Source organism: Emys orbicularis, chromosome 8, assembly GCF_028017835.1.
Source record: "Emys orbicularis isolate rEmyOrb1 chromosome 8, rEmyOrb1.hap1, whole genome shotgun sequence".
In the NCBI taxonomy this organism is placed as follows: Eukaryota; Metazoa; Chordata; order Testudines; family Emydidae; genus Emys; species Emys orbicularis.
In genome coordinates, this window is record NC_088690.1 from 19,178,292 (window position 1) to 19,199,161 (window position 20,870).

At 43.8% G+C, this 20,870-nt stretch overlaps 1 protein-coding gene across 1 annotated transcript; it reads left to right on the forward strand.

Moving 5' to 3' along the window:
- The first annotated feature begins 1,923 nt into the window (after nt 1-1,923).
- On the forward strand, nt 1,924-11,431 carry LEPROT (leptin receptor overlapping transcript). The gene is made up of 5 exons (XM_065409124.1): nt 1,924-2,046; nt 5,130-5,205; nt 6,140-6,326; nt 6,974-7,781; nt 9,432-11,431. The coding sequence occupies exons 1-4, from the start codon at nt 2,031-2,033 to the stop codon at nt 7,088-7,090; spliced, it is 396 nt and encodes a 131-aa protein (XP_065265196.1). The 5' UTR covers nt 1,924-2,030; the 3' UTR covers nt 7,091-7,781; nt 9,432-11,431.
- The last annotated feature ends 9,439 nt before the right edge of the window (nt 11,432-20,870 follow it).

Consider the following 20,870-nt stretch of genomic DNA (forward strand, 5'->3'; position numbering starts at 1 on the left):
TTGTATCTGGAAAGACATTGTTTTGCCTTCCTGTGCAGTTCCCCATTGAATTCAAGCAGTATAGGCATATAATAAATACTGCCCTAACTCCAATAAGAATTAGACCAATGTATTCACACAAGAAAGTCTTCTAACGCACAGAGGAACTTCCCCTTGCTGACCTGGTACCATTGGTATATATCAGTATTCATAGGTTAATACACTGCAGCTCCTACAGTATTCATAACATTTCATATTGCCTCCATTTCTATCAAACATACACCAAGAACGAGTGTGTAATTTCTCAGTTGCCACAAGGTCTACCAATTTGTTTTGTTTTGCTAGGTTTATCCTTTGCTACTCCTACTGCGCTACCATACAAATGGCAAACCTCATTTAATGGGCCCATGTCAGTGACTATGACTTTCAGCAAGACTGATCTAATTAAGTAATAAGTTGTAGCGCACTTGGATAATCTTGATGCTGGTTTTCTATAGGAGACAAATTAATAAATTTGGTGCTCATGTTTTAATTGGGTGGTAACCCCTGATCCGGATTTGCGGTACCTCTGGTTCGTACCCAGGGCCAGCTCTAGGATTTTTGCCGCCCAAAGCAAAAACAATTTTGGCCGCCCGTTTTTTAATTACCCCACCCCCGGCCCCGCCTCAACTCCGCCCCTTCCCCAAATCCCCAGCCCTGCCTCCTCCCCCCAGGCTCTCAAGCCTAGGAGGGAGGGGGAGAAGCGGCACCCGCACCGCTCCCACTCGGGATCTCCCCCTCCCTCCCTCCCTCCCTCCCAGGTTTGGGAGCAGCGGCGCGCGAAACGGCCGCTCAGGATCTCCCCCTCCCTCCCAGGTTTGAGAGCCTGGGAGGGAGGGGGAGACTCCGAGTGGCCGCGGCGCGCGAAACAGCCGATTCGCGCGCCACTGCTCCCCCTCCCTCCCAGGCTTGAGAGCCTGGGAGGGAGGGCGAGAAGCGGCGGCCAGGGCACATTTTTAGGGGCAGCATTCTGGCGCCGGCTATGCCGCCCCTAAAAATGTGCCGCCCCAAGCACCAGCTTGTTTTGCTGGTGCCTAGAGCCGGCCCTGTTCATACCATCAGTGGGCTGTAGACCACAACTTTATTATTAAATTCAAACCAGCTGACTTCTGTAGGACTGTTTCCTTAGATGAGCCAAGGCAGGGGCAACACTACAAGACGGCGTCTAGAAAAATAACTTTTTTGTTAAGGCTCTTTTCAGCTGAGAATTGCAGACTGTCTACCTGCAAGACTCTCATAGGGCTGATGGGGGAAGGAGCAGGATTAGGGTAGCAAATAGAAGCAAAACCTGATGTAGCCGCAGCAGCAGCAGCAATAGTTACTCAGCCTGCTCAAAACTCTCGTCTGTCCAGTGCTTATTACACCGAAACACGTGGGAGAAAAAGTCTCTCTGGGGCAGGTTCCTCCTGCTCCCCCTGGCAGTGGGACTGTGGGAGGAAGGGAGCCTGCCAGGGCCACGCCCCACTCTGGAGTCCGCCAGCCAAATCCACGCGTGATGCTGCCGAGCGCTTTAAGGCACAAGCCACCGGCCTCCAATGCAGCTGGCAAGGAACCACCCCGGGCCTTGTCGCCCTCCCTCTGCAGCTGGCCCAGGCGGGCTGCGATGGAGAGAGGGCGGCTGGGTTCAGAGGCTCGCTGGGGACGAGCCCGCTCGCGGTCAAACCTCGCTGGAGAGGTTCGGGGCTTTGGCGAACCGAGGGTTGGTTCACGGGGGGGGCGAAGGGGAATAAAGCATCCGCGGGGGACGCGGACAAGCGCGGCTCCACCCGCTGCAGGGCGGGGATAGACACGGGCTCCCTCTGGTGCGGCAGAGGCGGGGCTGAGCCTGAGGCGTCAGCGTGGAGCCGCTGGCCCTTTAACGGCGCCTGCCCTCTGTGGCCACGTGGGTTGGGCCGGGGCGGAGCTAAGGGGGGGTGTCTCCGCGAGCGGAAGCCGGAAATAGCCGCAGCCCGCAGATCCGCTCGGCGCCCCAAAAAGCGGAGCTCGCGCCTCGTTCTCTGCTCCCCGCGACCATGGCGGGGGTGAAAGGTACCGAGCGGCGCCGGCCGAGGCCTGCACCCAGTCTCCTGGGGAGCTCCCGACTTCTCCCCGAGCCTCGTCACCTCCCCCCGACTCCCCCCCGAGCCTCGTCACCTCCCCCCATTGCCCCCCGAGCCTCGTCACCTCCCCCCACTCCCCTCCCGAGCCTCGTCACCTCCCCCGACTCCCCCCCGAGCCTCGTCATCCCCTCGTTGCCCCCCCGAGCCTCGTCACCTCCCCCCCGAGCCTCGTCACCTCCCCCCGACTCCCCCCCGAGCCTCGTCACCTCCCCCCGACTCCCCCCCCGAGCCTCGTCACCCCCCCATTGCCCCCCCTGAGCCTCGTCTCCTCCCCCCGACTCCCCTCCCGAGCCTCGTCACCCCCCATTGCCCCCCCGAGCCTCGTCACCTCCCCCCGACTCCCCCCCGAGCCTCGTCACCTCCCCCCGACTCCCCCCCGAGCCTCGTCACCCCCCCATTGCCCCGCGAGCCTCGTCACCTCCCCCGACTCCCCCCCGAGCTTCGTCACCCACCATTGCCCCCCCCGAGCCTCGTCACCTCCCCCCGACTCCCCCCCGAGCCTCGTCACCTCCCCCCGACTCCCCCCCGAGCCTCGTCACCCCCCCATTGCCCCGCGAGCTTCGTCACCTCCCCCCCGAGCCTCGTCGCCCCCCCGAGCCTCGTCACCTCCCCGCGAGCCTCGTCACCCCCCCCATTGCCCCCCGGAGCCTCATCACCTCCCCCCGACTCCCTTCCCGAGCCTCGTCACCCCCCCATTGCCCCCCCGAGCTTCGTCACCTCCCCCCGAGCTTCGTCACCCCCCATTGCCCCCCCGAGCCTCGTCACCTCCCCCGACTCCCCCCCCGAGCCTCGTCACCTCCCCCGACTCCCCCCCGAGCCTCGTCACCTCCCCCGACTCCCCCCCGAGCCTCGTCACCCTCCCGTTGCCCCCCGAGCCTCGTCACCTCCCCCCGACTCCCCCCCGAACCTCGTCACCTCCCCTCGTCACCTCCCCCACATTGCCCCCCGAGCCTCGTCAGCTCCCCCCGAGCCTCGTCATCCCCCCCCGAGCCTCGTCACCTCCCCCCTACTCCCCCCGAGCCTCGTCACCTCCCCCCTACTCCCCCCGAGCCTCGTCACCCCCCATTGCCCTCCCGAGCCTCGTCACCTCCCCCCGACTCTCCCCTAGCCTCGTCACCTCCCCCCATTTCCCCCCGTGCCTCGTCATCCCCCATTGCCCCCCCGAGCCTCGTCACCCCCCGAGTGTCCACCCGCCACGATATTCCCCCGAGCCTCGTCATCCCCAGACTCCCGCCCCCCCCCGAGCCTCGTCATCCCCAGACTCCCCCCGCCACGATACTCTCCCGAGCCTCGTCACCCCGACCCTCGTCATCCTCCAATTCCGTCCCCGAGCCTCGTCACCCCCGATTGCCCCCCTGCCATGATACTCTCCCGAGCCTTGTCACCCCCCGACTCCTCCTCCGAGCCTCGTCAACCCCAATTCCCTGCCCCCAGCCACGATCCCCTCTGCCGAGCCTCGTCACCCCCCGATTCCTCCTCTCCCAAACACCCTACCCTCCTGAGTCTGGACATCCTGATCCCCCCATCTCCGAGCCTCGTCACACCTCCCCCCGCCGATTCCTACTCTTCAAGCCACTCCCAAACCTGGACACCCAGATTCCCTCTCCAGCATCCTAATCCCACTACTCCCCTCCTGTGCCCCCCAGCCACGGTACCCTCCCGAGCCTGGACTAGGGTTGCCAAGCCTCCAGGATTGTCCTGGAGTCTCCAGGAATTCATCCAACCAAAGTTGGCAACCCTAGCCTGGACACCTCGATTCTTCCCACCCTCCGTGAGCCTGGACACTCTGATTTCCCCTTTCTGAGCCTCATCACCTCCTGAGTTGCCCCCCTCCCCCCCCAGCTACAATACCTTCCTGAGCCTGGACACTCCGATTGCTCACGCCAATTCCCTACTATGAGGCTCATCACCCCTCGATTCCCTCCCTGCCCAGTCACGATACTCTCCTGAGCCGTGTCATCTTGATTCCTCCCACCTGGAGCCTGGACACTCCGATTCCTCCTTTGGAGCCACGACATCACCGAGTTCCCGTTCCCTCCTCCCTGAGCCTCGTCGCCTCTCCCTCACTGGGTCGCCCTCCCCCAGTTCCTCCTCACCTCACTCTCCTCCTTGCCCCCTGAGTCTCCCTGACATCCCTGATTCTCCCGTTCCTTCCGTCCTGGACACCCCTCCATTTCTCCCCGCTGTTCCCCCTCGCCTCCGAGTCTGGACATCCCCAATTCTCCCTTGCGGCCCCCTCTGATTCTTCCCCATCCTCCCTGTCCTCAAATCTGGTCCCCCTCAGTTCTCTGGATCCTCTGTTTCTCGTTTTGCCCCCAGAGTAGCTTCCCAGCTCCTCCATCCTTCAGCAGGTGTTCCCTGAAGTGGCTGACATCTGTAAAAGTTGTGAATAGTTTTGAAAGGCTTGAGGTGATGTTACAAAAGCCCGTATCCTCAAAGATCAGGATCTGATGATACTTTGGCCTTTTTTAGCTTGGGGATAATGAGAGAGACTTGTTGGTTTCATTTTTTGCTTTCCATGCACTCTTAGGGTGCTACAGTGTGTGGATTGCAAACACGATAGGGAACAGTTTAAAGTCCAATAAAAGCCTTATTTGTGTTATGGTGTGTCTTGATTTCACAATATATAAAAATGCTATTATTAGATTTTAGTGAAACTTTAAAAAGAGTAAAAATCCCCAAACTTCTATTTTGAAGCATCAATAAGTTGTTGCTATGGTCATTCAAGGAAGAATATAGTATCAAGAGCAGAAAAGGTGAAGAATAAAAATCAAACGAATGAGGAATGCACTTGTCTGCTACAATGATCATTAGTAACCAAATCACACAATGAATTGAAATAATGAATCACTTTGCATTGCAGCTGCTGATTCAAGACAAGGCCAGTTTTTACTGACTCTTGGAGAAAGTTTTGCTCTGACAATGTCAGGGTGACTTCCTCTTAAAGTTATAATAATTATTGTTTCGTTTTGAGTTTTCAGCATAACAATCCATTTCTTTGCTCTTGTACAGCCCTTGTTGGTTTATCCTTCAGTGGAGCCATTGGTCTAACGTTTCTTATGTTGGGATGTGCCCTAGAATATTATGGGTAAGAAATAATTCAGTTCAAAAATAAAAATTGACTTTGTTCTAACTTTGTGTTCTTGAACTGCCCATGTCAATACGCATATGCAGTCTAGTTGTATGTCGGTCCCATATAATTTGGAGTATGCACATTTAACCACTGTTTTATTAGCTAAAAGATAAGTTTAGTAGTTGTTAACTAAGAATTGTGGACTCTGATTGGATGGCTTTGTAACCCATTTAGCTTTGCATTTACGATTATTCATATTAAGCCTACTATCCTAGAACACCATTGTAAGGTCCAGAACCAACACATGGTAATGGGGCTCTAGTTATTGTAAATACACTATTTTCATTGATGTTTAACTCCTGTAAAAACTGGACTAAAATCATTGTATACTGAATCTCGGTTGGGTAGAAATATAGTATTGTTTAATGAGTCAGTAATTTTAACTTTGTAGAAGTATTTTTGCAGTAGATTTCTCTAGTATTGATTTGATTTTAATCAATATTTTACTGATTTTTATTAAAATAGTAATACCGAATTAATGGAGTAGAGGTGAATTTATCTGACATGCACAAGCAGCATTAAAAAAAATACAAATGATATTTAAATTTTACTAATTCTAAACAACAACCAGATGGTTTATTTTTGAAAAAATATATAAAAATAACTGTAAAATTCACTGAGTTTTAAGATTAACTATTAGATATACACTTTTCCAATACTGACTGAAGGGCAAAAACATTAAACATGCTTACATATCAATTGTTTTCTGATCATCAAAAGGCTAAAAAGTAGGTTATTTAGCAGAAACGTTGGTCCTGATCTTACAAAGACACACATACTTAATGTTGTGCATGTGAAAATCCCTTTGAAATCTATAAAGTTGTCTGTCTGATTTGATTTCAATGTGAAAAGTAACTTTGTTTTCTTTTTGGGGCTTTTTCTCCCACAGTGTGTACTGGCCCCTGTTTGTCTTGATATTTTACATCCTTTGTCCCATTCCTCACTTCATTGCAAAAAGAGTAAGCGATGACACTGATGCAGCTAGCAGTGCCTGCAGGGAATTGGCCTATTTCTTCACAACTGGAATTGTTGTTTCTGCCTTTGGAATGCCTATAATCCTTGCACGTGTTGAAGCGGTACGTTCTGCTGACTCTTTCTTATTATTCTCATTCTAATGTATTTTGAAATGCTCTGTATGAAGGACACTATATAAAAACAAATTGTTTTAGCAATTGTAGGTTTTTGACAGTAGTCAAAACCAGAAATGCCCACAAGAGGGTACTCTAATCCCTAGCAACATCTCCTAAAAGCAAAATATTTTTAAGACTGGGGCATGGGATTGTTTGGCTACAAAAAGCTATTGCTATTTATTTTTGCAAATTATTGTTCATTGATATTCCTTGCCTTGATTTTATGGAAGATATTCCAATCTGTAATGCATAGAAGCTAGGAGAAAGCACTGAGTTTGAAAGAATTTTCTGTATCCTGTATTATTTGTTCTTTTTGCCAAGATGATTCTGCTTTAATTATTCAGTTCTGAAAGATAGTATATTGCAGAAGACTGTCTAATGAAGGGAGAATTTATAAGTATAATACTAGTTACTTCAGTGCTTGCTAATTGAATGCTTGAACTGAATCAATTGTTCGTTGGTCTTTTCTCTTATGCTTTTAGCACCCGTGTGTGATATTTCATTTAGCTTATCTAATGCATGAAAGTAACACAGATCTGTACACGTCATGTAAACCAAATAAGGATTTTTTTTCTTCTCATCTTGTATTTCAGATCAAGTGGGGAGCCTGTGGTCTTGTGCTAGCTGGCAATGCAGTCATTTTTCTTACCATTTTAGGCTTTTTTCTTGTATTTGGTAGAGGAGATGACTTTAGCTGGGAGCAGTGGTAGGACTTCACTATGATGTTGGTGATATGCAACATACATGTTTATATACTGTATATATGTATGTGTGTATGTTGGAATGTTTGTGCCTGCACATGTAGCCTTATGCTATCCGAACATAATATGCTTTTTTACACTTGTATGTCAGCCAAATTAAGGGGAAAAGAGCCTTCTGACAGCTTTTTAAATAGGTACAGAATAAGCTGAAATCACAATAGCTAAATCTGTCCTTAAATCTTTGTTTACACAGTGTGCACTATTTTATTGATTTTTAGTTTTTAATTTTGATATAATACTATTGGAATGTATGTTGGGAGTCAGCTAACATAGCTGACATTTTTAACAGCATAATCAAAATGGGCCTATATATTGACTGCACAGTTTAGTCTCCTGGTTTCGCTAACTTGATTAACTTCTGTTTTGTGACTAGGATGGAACAAATATTTGCCTTTGTATTCAAATAATTGTAATTTTCAGTAGCTTGTTCTCTCAGTTTAAAAAAAAACAACCCATTGAATACCTATAATAGCTGCTGCCAAGTATCTCTTGTCCAATCCACAATAAAGGGAGAGTGAGAAGTTTTGGATGTTCTAGGAGGCTATGTTCTAATTTCTTTGCATTCTCAGGCTCACCTTTGTATTAATGGCCCATAGTGCACTACCAGAACCACATCTGGTCTTGGATCTCACTACAACAGGTAAAGGGAAAGGAGATTCAACAAACACCCTCCCCTACACTCCTATTCAGCATTCAACAAATAAAAAAGGAAAATATTCTGTTTTCATCCCACTCTAGTTGTAACTGTGGGTTTATGTTGGGGGTAATCTGATAATAACTCCATTTTAATGTCTTACCGTGTTATAAACTGACATTACTTCTTACCGTATATACTTGTTCATAAGCTGAATTTTTTTAGTAAAAAAGGGAAGCATCAGAGACGGGGGTCGGCTTATGAATGGGTATAGAGAGGTACAGCCCCTCCCCCCCAACAGAGGGAGCAAGGAGAGGCAGCAGAGCCAGAAGGGAAGAGGTGGGGCCAGAGTCTCTCCGCTTCTGGCCATGCTGCTCTCCCCCCAGCCTCCGAAGCAGCTGCAGCTTTGGGGCTGGCAGGCTGCAATCGTGCCACTTGGCCCCACCCCCCAGAGCAGGCTGTGGCCGTGCCGCCCGGCCTGCCAGAGCACGCTGCGGCCGTGCCACCTGGCCCAGCCCGCTGGAACATGCTGCGGCCGCACCGCCCGGTCTGGCCCGCCGGAGCAGGCTGCGGCTGCGCTGCCCAGCCTGCCGGAGCAGCTCCAGCCAGGCCAGAGACATCCTCCCCTGGCCCTCCCCAGATAAGGTGGGAAGGGATGGGATGGGGAGAGTGTGGGGGTCCCGGGTTATGGGTGGGGTCATGTGCGGGGTGGTCACGGGTTACTCCCCTGACTCCCAGCTTCTCCCCCCCCCAAAATTTCCCCACCAGTTGCTGTCCCAGCCCATCAGGGTAAGTAGCTGACGCGCCTGGACACTGTGTTTACTTAAGTTTACCTCCGTGCCTGCGGACACTCGAGGTAAACAAACCATCTCGGACCACCAGCGGCTTATCCCGATGGCCCGGGAGCCAAAGTTCGCTGACCCCTGAATTATAGGGTTGGCTTATGAACGGGTTATAAAAATTTTCCATTTTTACTTATCCATCTTGGGGGGGTCAGCTTATAAAGGAACCGGCTTATGATAGAGTATATACGGTATGTATAGTTTCCCCACCAAAGAAATATTTCAAACTGCTGTCGAAGTTTATAATCAGAATGCACTGAACACCTCTGTTGTGTTGTGAGTCAAATGCCTGAATTACAAAGAAGTGAAATGTTCCAGTTAGACATCTTTAATACAGCAGATGCTACAGGACTCGGCATTGCCTCAGTTCTTGTTAGTTTTTTAAAAATACTTTTACTCACACCCTTACTTTCAACTCTTGTAAGAAAAAATGGTAATATTCAAACAGTACAATATATTTTTAAATGTCATTATTCTAATAAACATTCATATAATCACACTATTATTATATTAGCACATTTTACTACTATGAGATAGTGAATCCTTCAGATTGTGAAGGAAGCATTTAATTTTGTAGAGGTTCATTCTGGCATGACCTTAACTTTAGAGGCATATGTAATACATTTCAGTACACCTGAAAAGGAGCAAGGAACCAGTAACTCTAATTTATTTTGTCATAGAAAAATAGGTGCATCAAATTATGACATTTGCAATTAGAAGAAACTGAATATTTAGATTGGATAGTTATTTTAACCACTAATTTTGTGGAATAGCAATTTGAGAAGAAACAATTTTCATGCTTGCATATTTTCAGCTTATTCATTCGTAACTGAATGTTTCCAGGCTGTGATGATCTGGAGAATAAAATACCATGAATAAATATGTAACAGCCATGAAGAGAATTGATGTGATGCTATCTCCCCTAACCTAGAAAAATATCTGCACAAGCATTTGATGTCCAAAGTAACTTTTCACAATTGACATCCTGTGGATTTCCACACAAATAAAGGCTTGAAAAGTAATTACTGCTATGTCAGTACTCTGAGACTGTGGACTTTGGTTTATCCTTCTTATCAGTGAAAAAAATGTAAACTGAAAATATTTTTGAAACACAAATAATGCAATGTACTCAAATTTCACTTTGCTGATAGGAATATGTTGCTTATCATATATTTTGCATAGGTATAGTTTTAAATTTTTTTAGGCACAAAACCGTTATTTTATTTTCCAAGTTGAGACTGCACTATATTGATGTGATGAAAGTTTCCACAGCACTAACGATTAGATGCAACATTTTCTATTTGCTGCATTTTCAGATTGAAGGAAACTGAAAATCATTGAGTGTATCTAAAACACAATTTTTCTTGTTAGTTTTCCTGGCCTCTTTAAAATGATCATTGTGGGCTTCACTGTAGGACATTTAGCAGAAGAATATGATGTCAAACATCAGCAAACATTCTTGTGTTTTTGTTCATGACTTTCACAATCAAGGCCACTATCCTTATGGGTAAAATTTGTTGCACCATGCTGATTTTAGTGTAGAATGTTATAATTGTAAACTATTACTCAGGGAAATTACGTGCTCAGATTACGAGTTGAGCTGTTTGAGGAAAATTCACTTTTGGTTTATCTGTTTTGCCTGGATTTTGAAGAAGTAATTTTTTGTATTACAGATTGCTGTTCTTTAACTCCACCATTTAGTTGAGTGAAAAATAAGAAAAGGATAGTTTAAAGTACAAATGGTGTCGGATTCTGCAGATAACTAAGCTTGTGGGTTGCCCCATTAAATTTAATGGAACTAATGTGAGTAAATGATTGGTCCCTCGTGGTTTAAATGAATGTTTCATATTTCACTCTTTGGACTTGATACACAGAAATGAAAAGGATGCACTAAACACATTTCTAAGTTACCACTCCAGAGTTTTCTTTGAGGTGGTGGTGATTTTTTTTCTTTTACTCAGAAAGGGGGGTTTGTTGTATGGGCAGGTGCTCTATGGAAATAGAGATTGTGAGACATTAACTGTCAATATCCCCTTCTTAATCAGCATCAGAAACAATCTTTTAAAAAGAAAACAAGGTCCTACTGAGGCTGCTCTAATGCTTTGAAGACTTTTTGTGTTGCACCTAGATGCCATCGGGGTGGGTTCATTACAAATCAGTAGATAGCTGTTGGGTGGAGACAGTAAACATTTTTTTCTGAAAAATTGCTACATACGCTAATTCTCACTGTCGGTTTCCATGCAATTATCATCATAGTTTTTCCTTTTTTTAAAAGCAGTTGAAATAATAATTAAAGTCAATAAAGAGTTTAAATCTCAGAATTCTCTTCTGGCCTCCTTAAATCTAAATTTGCTTGAATTAATCTTTAGTTAAATTATCAGAAGTAGGAAGAAATAGCCTTCAGTTTATTTGTCAAGAGCTGTGCCCATTCACAAGAGTCTGGTACACTGACAGCCACTACTAGGCATAAGAGCATCCATTTATTGCAGTCTCCTTATAATGTTTTTTCTTATATGCTAGTGAACATATATGCAAAGTGCCTTAGCCTCAAGATTTATTGTAGGTTTGAGAAGGCATAGACATAAAAACACTATTTTGCAATCGGATTGAAAAACTATCATCACATAATATATATCTTTACTGTTGACTAATAGCCTTTTCTGTATTTCAAAATACATTACAACTTTTGTAACGTTTGTAAAATATTTCTTTTCCATAATTGCCAGGTTACTGAAATCATTAATACATTTGTAAATTAAAGCAGTCTCAACTTTTTTCAAGTTGTCTAATAAAACTGCCTAAATGTAGATGACACTCAAGTTGTCCTGTGTCTGTCTTTTGTTGGTTGTGTTTTGAATTTTTTAAAAAATTCTCTGCCTTTTATTACACCCAATGAAGAGAGAGGCTAAGAAACAAAAGCATAATTAACGTTTTAGAGCAAGGATAATGAGCTGCCTAGATGGTCAGTGCTGATGGGATCAAAGCATGGTGAAACAAGTTTCAAAAACCGTATTCTAATTCAGATAGGAACAGTTCCCATTATCTAGTAAAGGTTCCTGCCTAGATTAGAATATGCGTTTGGAACAGTGTTCTGCCATGCTTGCATTCTGTTGGCACTTGCCACCAAAATTATCTTAAGAACGCTGTTCCACTGCACCTGAGTTTAAACCACGTTCTAGCATGCTTATTAAACCTGGTGAAAGTGCGGTGGAGGTGGACCCTCCTGGAAATTAGTCTTTCCTTTAGAGCTTATCACTAATAGAAATTGAGTGCTCTGTAGAAGTTTTTCCTCACATTCTTCTCCTATTGCTCTAGCAGAGGAACAGCTGCATGAGTGGTAGCAAGAACGTTGACTGAGTGCTTGTGTTTGTACCACTGTATCCGCTAACCCCGCTCTCAACAGCTGTGCAACTAGCTTGCTTTGTGCAGTTTTGAGCATTGACTTAACTTTCCTCTGCCTCGGTTTCTTCATCCATAAAATGGTAACAATATGGAGCCGGGGTCTACAGAGGCCTAATTTATTTTTTTATAGACCACTTTGTACTCCTAGACTAATTGTCACCACACTTTATGGGACTCTCAAAGGATATACACAGTTCATTATTTAATTCACTAGTGAGTAAGCAATGTGCCTGGGTATATGTTAATACTGAGAGAACATCTGTTTTCCCATCAAATGGAAGCTGGTTCCAGATATTCTTTCGGTAGGTTAGTCCATGTTGGCGCTCAACTTCATAACTGCCACTCAAAGCTTGTGTGGAGAACCTTTCACAAGAGGACTCCCCTCCCTTACAGATATTGAACATAAGAATGGTTATATTGGGTCAGATGAGTGGTCCATCTAGCCCGGAATCCTGTCTTTCGACAGTGGCTGGTGCTAAATGCTTCAGAAGGAATGAACAGAAAAGGGCAGTTATTGAGTGATCCATCCCCTATTGTCCAGTCCCAGCTTCTGGCAGTCAGAGGTTTTAGGGACACCTAGAGCATGGGTTCCATTCTTGTCCATCTTGGGTAATAACCACTGTTAGACTTTTCCTTCGTGAATGTATCAATTTTTTAAAAATCCAGTTATGCTTTTGGCCTTCACAACATCCCCTGGCTCTGAGTTCCATAGTTGACTGTGTGTTGTGTGAACCATGTGAACTTTTGTTTGTTTTAAACCTGCTGCCTATTAATTTCATTGGGTTCTTGTGTTACATGAAGGGGTAGATAACACTTTCACTTTCTCCACCCCGTTTGTGATTTTATAGATCTCTATCATATTCCCCCTTTGTTGTCTCTTTTTTAAGATGAACAGTCACAGTCTTCTTAATCTCTCCTCAGATGGAAGCTGTTCTATACCTCTAATCATTTTTGTTGCCATTCTCTGTACTTTTTCCAATTCTAATTTTTTTTTTTCTTTTTTGAGATGGGACAACCAGACCTACATGCAGTATTCAAGGTGTGGGCGTACCACAAATTGAGATAATGGCATTATATTTCTGACTAATTCTTTTCTATAGCAACAGGAACAGTGTTCAAGTATGACCCCTGATTAACATGAAAGGAACAATGTCATCTCCAATTCAATCTGCCCCCAGTTCTACAGTGGAGAGTAGAGAAAAGACTGGATGGATCAGGATTGGGAAATAGGCTCGGGAGCCTTTCATCTTAGTAGGAACTGGTTCCTCTCTGGGTAAGGTTGGTGAGGCTTTGGAAGGGGATTCAAGCCTTGGACTGCAAGGTTTTAGTTCAAATCCAGAGTCTGGTAGGTAAGGACTAAAAGTATTTGCCAGGTGTCAGTTGTTCAGGGGCCATTGTGTGAAACGAGTTGCTGTGGCCTGACAGTTCCCTACATACAGAAGTCTGCTTCACAGAGCTCCCATGAAAGTTAGCACTCAGTGGGAGCCTTGTTGGCAACGTTAGCAGAATGGCCAAGGACTGAATGGACCATGGATGCTACAACCCTTGACCACCATAGGAGGCTACTGCAGGTCATGGCTGAGGCATATATCTTGGCGGTAATAACTTAGCTTGTGCTGTCCCTGTGATAAATAAGAGAGCTTTAGGCTCCAGCTGCTGTCTTTCCAGCACCTTTTTGCAGCACTAAGTTCACTTGCATTTTTTTTTTAATCCACAAGGCTTGTAAAAAATGAATGTCATTATTAACATAAGTGTAGCTAGGTGTGTCGAACACCATTGCTGTAAGTTCCACGTATGCTGCTGTGCTGCAAAGGGTGGCCATCCATTGCTTATTTTAAGATCCATAATTTATTCAGTGCCAAACGTCTTGTGTTCTGAATCAAATCAGTATAGGTCACACTGCCCCATATTTCAGCAATAATCATACATTGTGATGCATGCAGCTGTATTGTGTAGATGGCACAATTTGGTGGTGTTGCTTAAAAATAAGCTTTCCCTTTATTTTTCACCTATATTTTGTTGAACCCAGGTGGTCAGCCTACTTTAGAGTTAAGGAAAATAAAGGGTTAACATCTAGAAGAGAGATGGATGGCATGCTGGAAGGCAGTTTTTAGGCAGCAAGTATTCTATGAGTTTTAGTTCATTAGTCATTTCTTTTTCTAAGTATCACTGTATCTGTTTGCTATTCAGGCTAGAAAAGCTCATTCTTTAGTTTGAAAATGAATCACAGAAACCTGGAATTAACCATTACAGAGTTTTAGCTTCTTAGATATTCACTGAAGCTTTAAAAGGAGCACGAGGGCTTCTTCTGTCAACCTAGCTACTACCTCTTAGAGAGGTGGATTAACTACAGCAACAAGAGAATCCCTCCCATCACAGCAGTGAGTGTCTACACTGAAGCATTACAGCACCATAGCTGCAGTTGCGGTGCTGTAGTGTTTTAAGTGTAGACATAGCCTAAGCATGACTGTTCAATTTTAACATTGCATTGGGAGTGGTACTTCCATATTCCCATTTGGAATTGTTTGGCTTGAGATTTCCTGAACCCAGCCACCCTTGACTGAGGGTTGGTCCCGATCTAGGAAAATATTTTATTTGTTAAATTTGTTTAAAGTTCAGAACTCAGACTTTCTTACCTATTTGACAGCTAGGTGCAGGTCTCCAAACGGCACAAGGAACCAAACTAGAGGAATAACGCCGCACTTGACCCTTCCTGGCCAAGTCCAAAATGGAGTATAGATGAGTCAAATGCATTTTTAGATAAGTGGAAAGAGAGGGTGGGCAGTGTGTAAATGTGTTAGCATTTCAACCCTGAGGAACAGGTTTCAAATTGTGGCATGGATCACAAGGGATAAGGAGGCTTCTGATCTCACCCTATTTCCTAGTGATCATTTGTCCACTTTACAGAATGTTACATGTCACTGAACAATCTTACATGACTGACTGCCTCTGAACACAAGAGAGTTAGGCCTAGAATTAGAAGGGTTTTGCAGGCCATGCACTAGGCACAGTAGCAGAGCTGTCTACATGGAAAGTTGAACCAGTTTAATTTAAATAATCTTCTCAGTTGAGATGGTTAAACCAATGCAAATCCATGTGAGACTCTCATTTCAGTTTCAGTGGTTTATTGCAGTTTAGCTTAAACCTGTTCCCAATTGACCTAAATTAAACTGAAGAGAGACACTTTGGAATAAGAGGGCGTCCACAGAGGAGTTTGCACTAGTTTAATTATATCCATTTACATTCACAGCTTACCTTAGATTACACTAGGAGCAACTTTCCTAAGGCCTGAGAAAATGTTCCTGGTTCCTGCCTCTAAGTAGTGCTGTTACTTTCTCAATTTAATGAGCAATAAATTCACACACAGAAGTTAAGCAAACAATCAAAAACAAACACAGTAGAGTCAGCCACATACTGTTATTTTTATATTAAACTAAAATGATGTAAAGCTTTATAATGATTCCTAGAAAACTGACCTTAATTGTTTACACAGAATGATTTTAAGATGTGGCATTGTTGGCTCTGTCGTAATTGTTTTTGATCTGTGATACTGCATGAAAAGACTATTTTATTAAGATGGGTTCACACAGGTGCTAGCAGCTCGTTGATTAATTTAAATGGCTCTTAAAATATGACAGGTGCTTAATGGGGGTGAGTGATGGGAACAGTGCCTCTTGATAAAATATGAAAAGAAGTGCTGACTGGTGAATTGTGGCTACATTGGAATTTAAGGACCAATTAGGCATAGAAGGAAGTATTTGATGATGATTTTATTCCATAGTTTGTGTCTCTGGTTGCTTTTACCTTCCTGATGAAGTTTGTTTTTAGCCATAGAGCAGGGTAATTGGGAAAGCAGAAAATAAGGATTTTGAGGGCAAATGTGAGCCTGCTGGAAATCAGATGTTCTAGTCCCACAAGGACATTTGGATATATTAGAGGTAGAGTGGAAGAGAAAACAATAGTGACTCCAGTATTTCAACAGAAAAGCAGTTTATTACTAGGGCAGAATAGCAATGGAAAACTACCCTTTCAATCTATATATACAGTCAAAGTACTACCTAGAAAACATCATCTTTGCTTAGATAACACAGCTATCGCCAGTTACAGTCTCCTAGGCTGCAGAGCAGCTTGCTTGGAAGGCTGGTGTATTTTAGCTGCAATCCTGTACCCTTAACTTTCCATCTGACCTACAGAAAGAAAGTGTCTTTACTACAGAAGCTCAGTGTTATTAAATGGTATTCATGCTCTGGGGCAAAGAATTCCTTCCACCAAAGGTAGGTATATAATGCTCCGGAACTCTAGGCCGGCCATTCCTTGCTGCCCCCTACTGAGTCTGATCTGGCAAGTTGAAAATGCATCTCTCTTCTTTTTGGCTTCATTCTGCTTAGGGTTCAAGCTACTTCACCATATATCGTGCAGTCTGTAGCCCCTCGTCCTACTTATAGTTGGCTTTCAGGTACCATAGAGTTCAGCCTGATTCCTCTACTGAAATTTCAATACTTCTTTGTAGATTCACTGCAATAGCAGTGGAGTTCTATTTTGTTCTGGACTGGTAAGTGCCCAAATTAATCTCAATCTACTCCCTTGGAGAGCTCAATGCAGCTATAAAGTGACCTAGGTGACAGTCAATGGGCTTTTGGCACCTAAATGCCTAGATCCCTTTTGAAAATGACCCTTAGAGTTTGCAATGCTGAGCACAGCAAATGCCTCAACACCTTTAAAAATCTGGGCCCTAGACTTTTAGGACACAATCATGGTGCTTATTCTGCTATCCTTGGTCCCATTCTAGTAGCTGACCTCTACCTGAAATTGTACATGCAGCAGTTCTCTTGATTATGCATAGATTTTCTTGCTTGTGCTTCTACTCCTGTCCTGGCTCCATCCCCGAATCACTTGTAGCTCCTTATTTCTCACAGTTAAAACTTCTTCTGGAGCTATTACTGCTATTTTGGAATCCTCACAGACTAGTTCTAGATTTCCATGAATGTTCTGGACACCAGGTAAAGCTCTTGAAATCTATCTGAGCCCAATGGTTAGTTTCACATAGACTGACTGACCATACCCTGCTACTTTGTTCTATAAGGGCCATCAGTCCTCGTCTTCGTGGTCGTAGATGTCTCTCCCGCTTGCTTGCGTTCAGTGTTCAAATGCTTGTTAGGCCATTTGTGAACCTAGGAGGGTAAAACAACTGGGAAAGAGGAAGGGATTATTGGTTCCAACAGAACATTTCTGAGGAGAACATGAGAGAGGTGAGGACTAGGGTTCATTGCCCCTTTATACAGTCTCTGTTATTTTTGATGCTAGGTGTGGCTGGTAGTGCTATTTTATGTACAATACAATCTTGCTAATCTGCACTCTTTCCCCATAATCTTCACACCAAGATTAAGTAGAGTGAAGTCTGAAAAGTAAGAATTAATTGTTTTGTACACTAAGGTTCTGTGTGGTATTTTCACAAATAAGTGAAATGAAACTACAGTGATCCAAGTCCATTTTGTGGTGCAGAAGCCTTCATTTTGTTGGCTGTTCATTTACTAACTCACTCATTTGCAATGGCTCTCCTGGTCATTAGTATAAATTACTAAGGTTTTATTGTATTTATTGCAACTACTCAACAACATGTTTTCCTGGGGAATGGTTACAATTAGATGAACTGATTCAGATGTGAAGTTAAAAATGCCAAGCATAAATGGTGGATTCTCCATCACATGAAGTCATTAAATCAGGACTGGACATTGTTCTGAGAGAGATGCTCTAGCTCAAACAGAAGTTACGGGCTTAATGCAGAAATTACTGGGTGAGGTTCTGTGACCTAATATGCAGAAGGACAGATTAAATCATAAGGGTAGGGTCCTTTCTGGCCTTAAAACCTAGGACTATGAACTTTATTTTGTGTTCTCTGGCTTGGATTTCACTTACCACCAACTGAATAAGGTTAGTGTTATTTTCTTGGTCCATATAAATGAATTACTGTGCTTGGAGTTTTGTTTTTCTATTTGAGGAATTGGGGAGAAGTTAAAGGGTATTTATCATGCTACACAAAAGCTTATGCTTGGAGTTAGAGGATTGATTGTGACATTGATATGTTTCAGTTACCCTTTGTTTTGACTTTTTAAACTAGTACTGAAGTTTCCTTATTCATTGAATTCCTGCCTAAGCTTGGTATTTCACAACACAGTAGGGAACTTTATTCCCAGTCCTCCATTTAAAATAACTTTTTTGAAAAGACCTTGCACAACATAAAAACAGAAGTGGTGGTAGCTGTAATGGTCAAATCCTCAGTGAGAATTTGGCCATTGATTTAAATGGAGGCAGGATTGAGCTGTATGGGCCTGATCCTGTATTGTGCTGTGCACCTTCAGATTGGGCCCTGTGTGTGTGTATTCCTGCTACTGCCTTATAGTGAACGTGTTAAACGTGCCCCCGCATGACTGCCTTCTAATGGTTGGACTACAGAAGATAGACACACCACTACAACTAATTGGAGAGCCCGGTGGTTTGTAAAATTGAAGTTGCAAAATATTGTGTGTTATATGGTCTTTGTTGCTAGCAAATCAAAGTTACTGTATGACGGGGGTCAGCAGCCTTTCACAAGTGGTGTGCTGAGTCTTCATTTATTCACTCTAATTTAAGGTTTTGCATGCCAGTAATACATTTTAACATTTTTAGAAGGTCACTTTCTATAAATCTATAATATATAACTAAACTATTGTTGTATGTAAAGTAAATAAGGTTTTTAAAATGTTTAAGAAGCTTCATTTAAAATTAAATTAAAAGGCAGAGCTCCCCGGTCCAGTGGCCAGGACCCAGGCAGTGTGAGTGCCACTGAAAATCAGCTCGCGTGCCTGCCTTTGGCACACGTGCCATAGGTTGCCTACCCCTGCTGTATGATATGGTACACTCTAATAGATCTTAATATTTAAGCTAATATTAAATTCCGTTCTTTTGCACCTTATTATGTGTCCCCTTTGTCTCTGAAGTTCTGCCATGGAAAAACTCCATCTCTGTTCCATAACTGATAAGCCAGTTCATGACAACTAAAGAGCTGATCTTGGAAAATCCAGGCATCATAGTGTTTAGTGTCTTCAGTAGTGTCAGTGAAATCAATGGGATTACTCAGGGTAGTAAGTATTCTGGCTGGTAGCAAAAGTTTTCAGGATTAGAGCCGCACTTTGATTCTTCAGCCTTAGGTGCTCTATTCTTTGAGGCGATCAGTTATTTAACTGCTCACCTTATTTTTAAACAACATTTTTAGAGCAAAATTCTCCACTCCCCAAGCTTAGCTCTGATATTCTGCTTTTCCTACATATGTAAAAATCTTCAGTGGCAGTAACGAGAGATCTGGACATTTTAGGGAGATCAGACTATCATAGGTAACATCCCACAAGTGGGTGTCAGAGAAGGATTTTACTCCTAGTTTGGTTTTAAAGTAGTAAAAACATTTACAGTGTAACTTAATCTGCATTTTACTTTGGAATCAAAGCAAACTGTACAAAAATAAAATATTGATGGCCTGGGGCATACAGTTATGGCATAGTATTGTATTAACATATGTACCCTCAGGCATCTTATTCACCATCCAAAGAAGAAAAGGCTGAACCCTTAATCATTCAAACATGCCCCTATTGGTAATGTCTGCAGATGAGATTAATTTAACTTACAGAGGTTTAGTTAAAAGAATCTTGATATAAAACAATCCCTAAAATGCACTCTGTTTAGTAGTGGTCTGAAAAATGTATGCAGTTAGTTATCCTCTAGCACTTATCCTTTTAACTGAGACCCAGATTTTCAAAGGTGCCTATAGATGCAGATAGGTAACTTGTGGGATATTCAAAAGCACAACTAATTCCATTGAAATCAGTTAAGTGCCTAATTTGTCCTGATGTTTTTGAAAATCCCACTAGGTGCCCATCTGTACCTAAATTGTGTTCTTAAGGCTATTACAGGTAAAACTGTATTCCAGTCAGATTACAGATGTTTAGGTGCTCAATTGCCACCTAGAAGAAACATATTGGGAGGCAGGACATATGTCTTCCATCATATCTGAGAGGCTGTTGGACAGGGTGCTCAAGGTCTTCAGACTTCTTTCACATGGTTTATGGTATATCAACAAGTTTCCAGTTTGAATGAAAAGGCCGACAAATGGCAATTCAGCTTCAAAAAGAGCTCGTTTACAGATCCCGTACTAATCATTGTGGCTGTCTATGGATTTGACTCGCCTCATGTTTCTAATTTATAACTTGTGTCTAGTAGAGAAAGGACAAGAGTGTTTGCTGTCCCTCAGAAAAAAAGTGACTTTACCCACATGCATACTCTGAGAAACCCCTGAATGAGGATTCCTCTTGTTCAAATTATTCACAAGAGTATTGTCAAGCTTGAAATGAACAATAGTATTGTCAGTGTTAGGCCTAAAATTTCCGGAAGCTTCACAAAGTGAGCCTTGTAAAATTAGCTTTAAAAAGCAAGCTTTGCAAAAGGAAACAGACTTGCGGTCAAAACACGCTGCAACCAGATAACACATTATGCTGACTCCTATAAAGTGAGATAAGTTGTACCCTCCGGGCACAGCTTGTCTAACCCACATTAACCATATTTAAAACAATTGGCTACAAGGAGATAAGTAAACATAAATTATACAGTAAAAGCGACAGCACAAACCACAATAAGAATTTGGCTTACCCTGATTGGTTGGTCTGTTTTGGAACACGGCCGACAGATAAGATAAAAAGAACGAAGGCACGGGACTGTGTGTGTGTTTTGGTCATAAGGGAAACTTGACCCACACCTCCTGAACCGAAGGGACGTGGACTTCGCGACCATCTGTACCTGGTCAGTGCGGAAAACGGCCGACTGA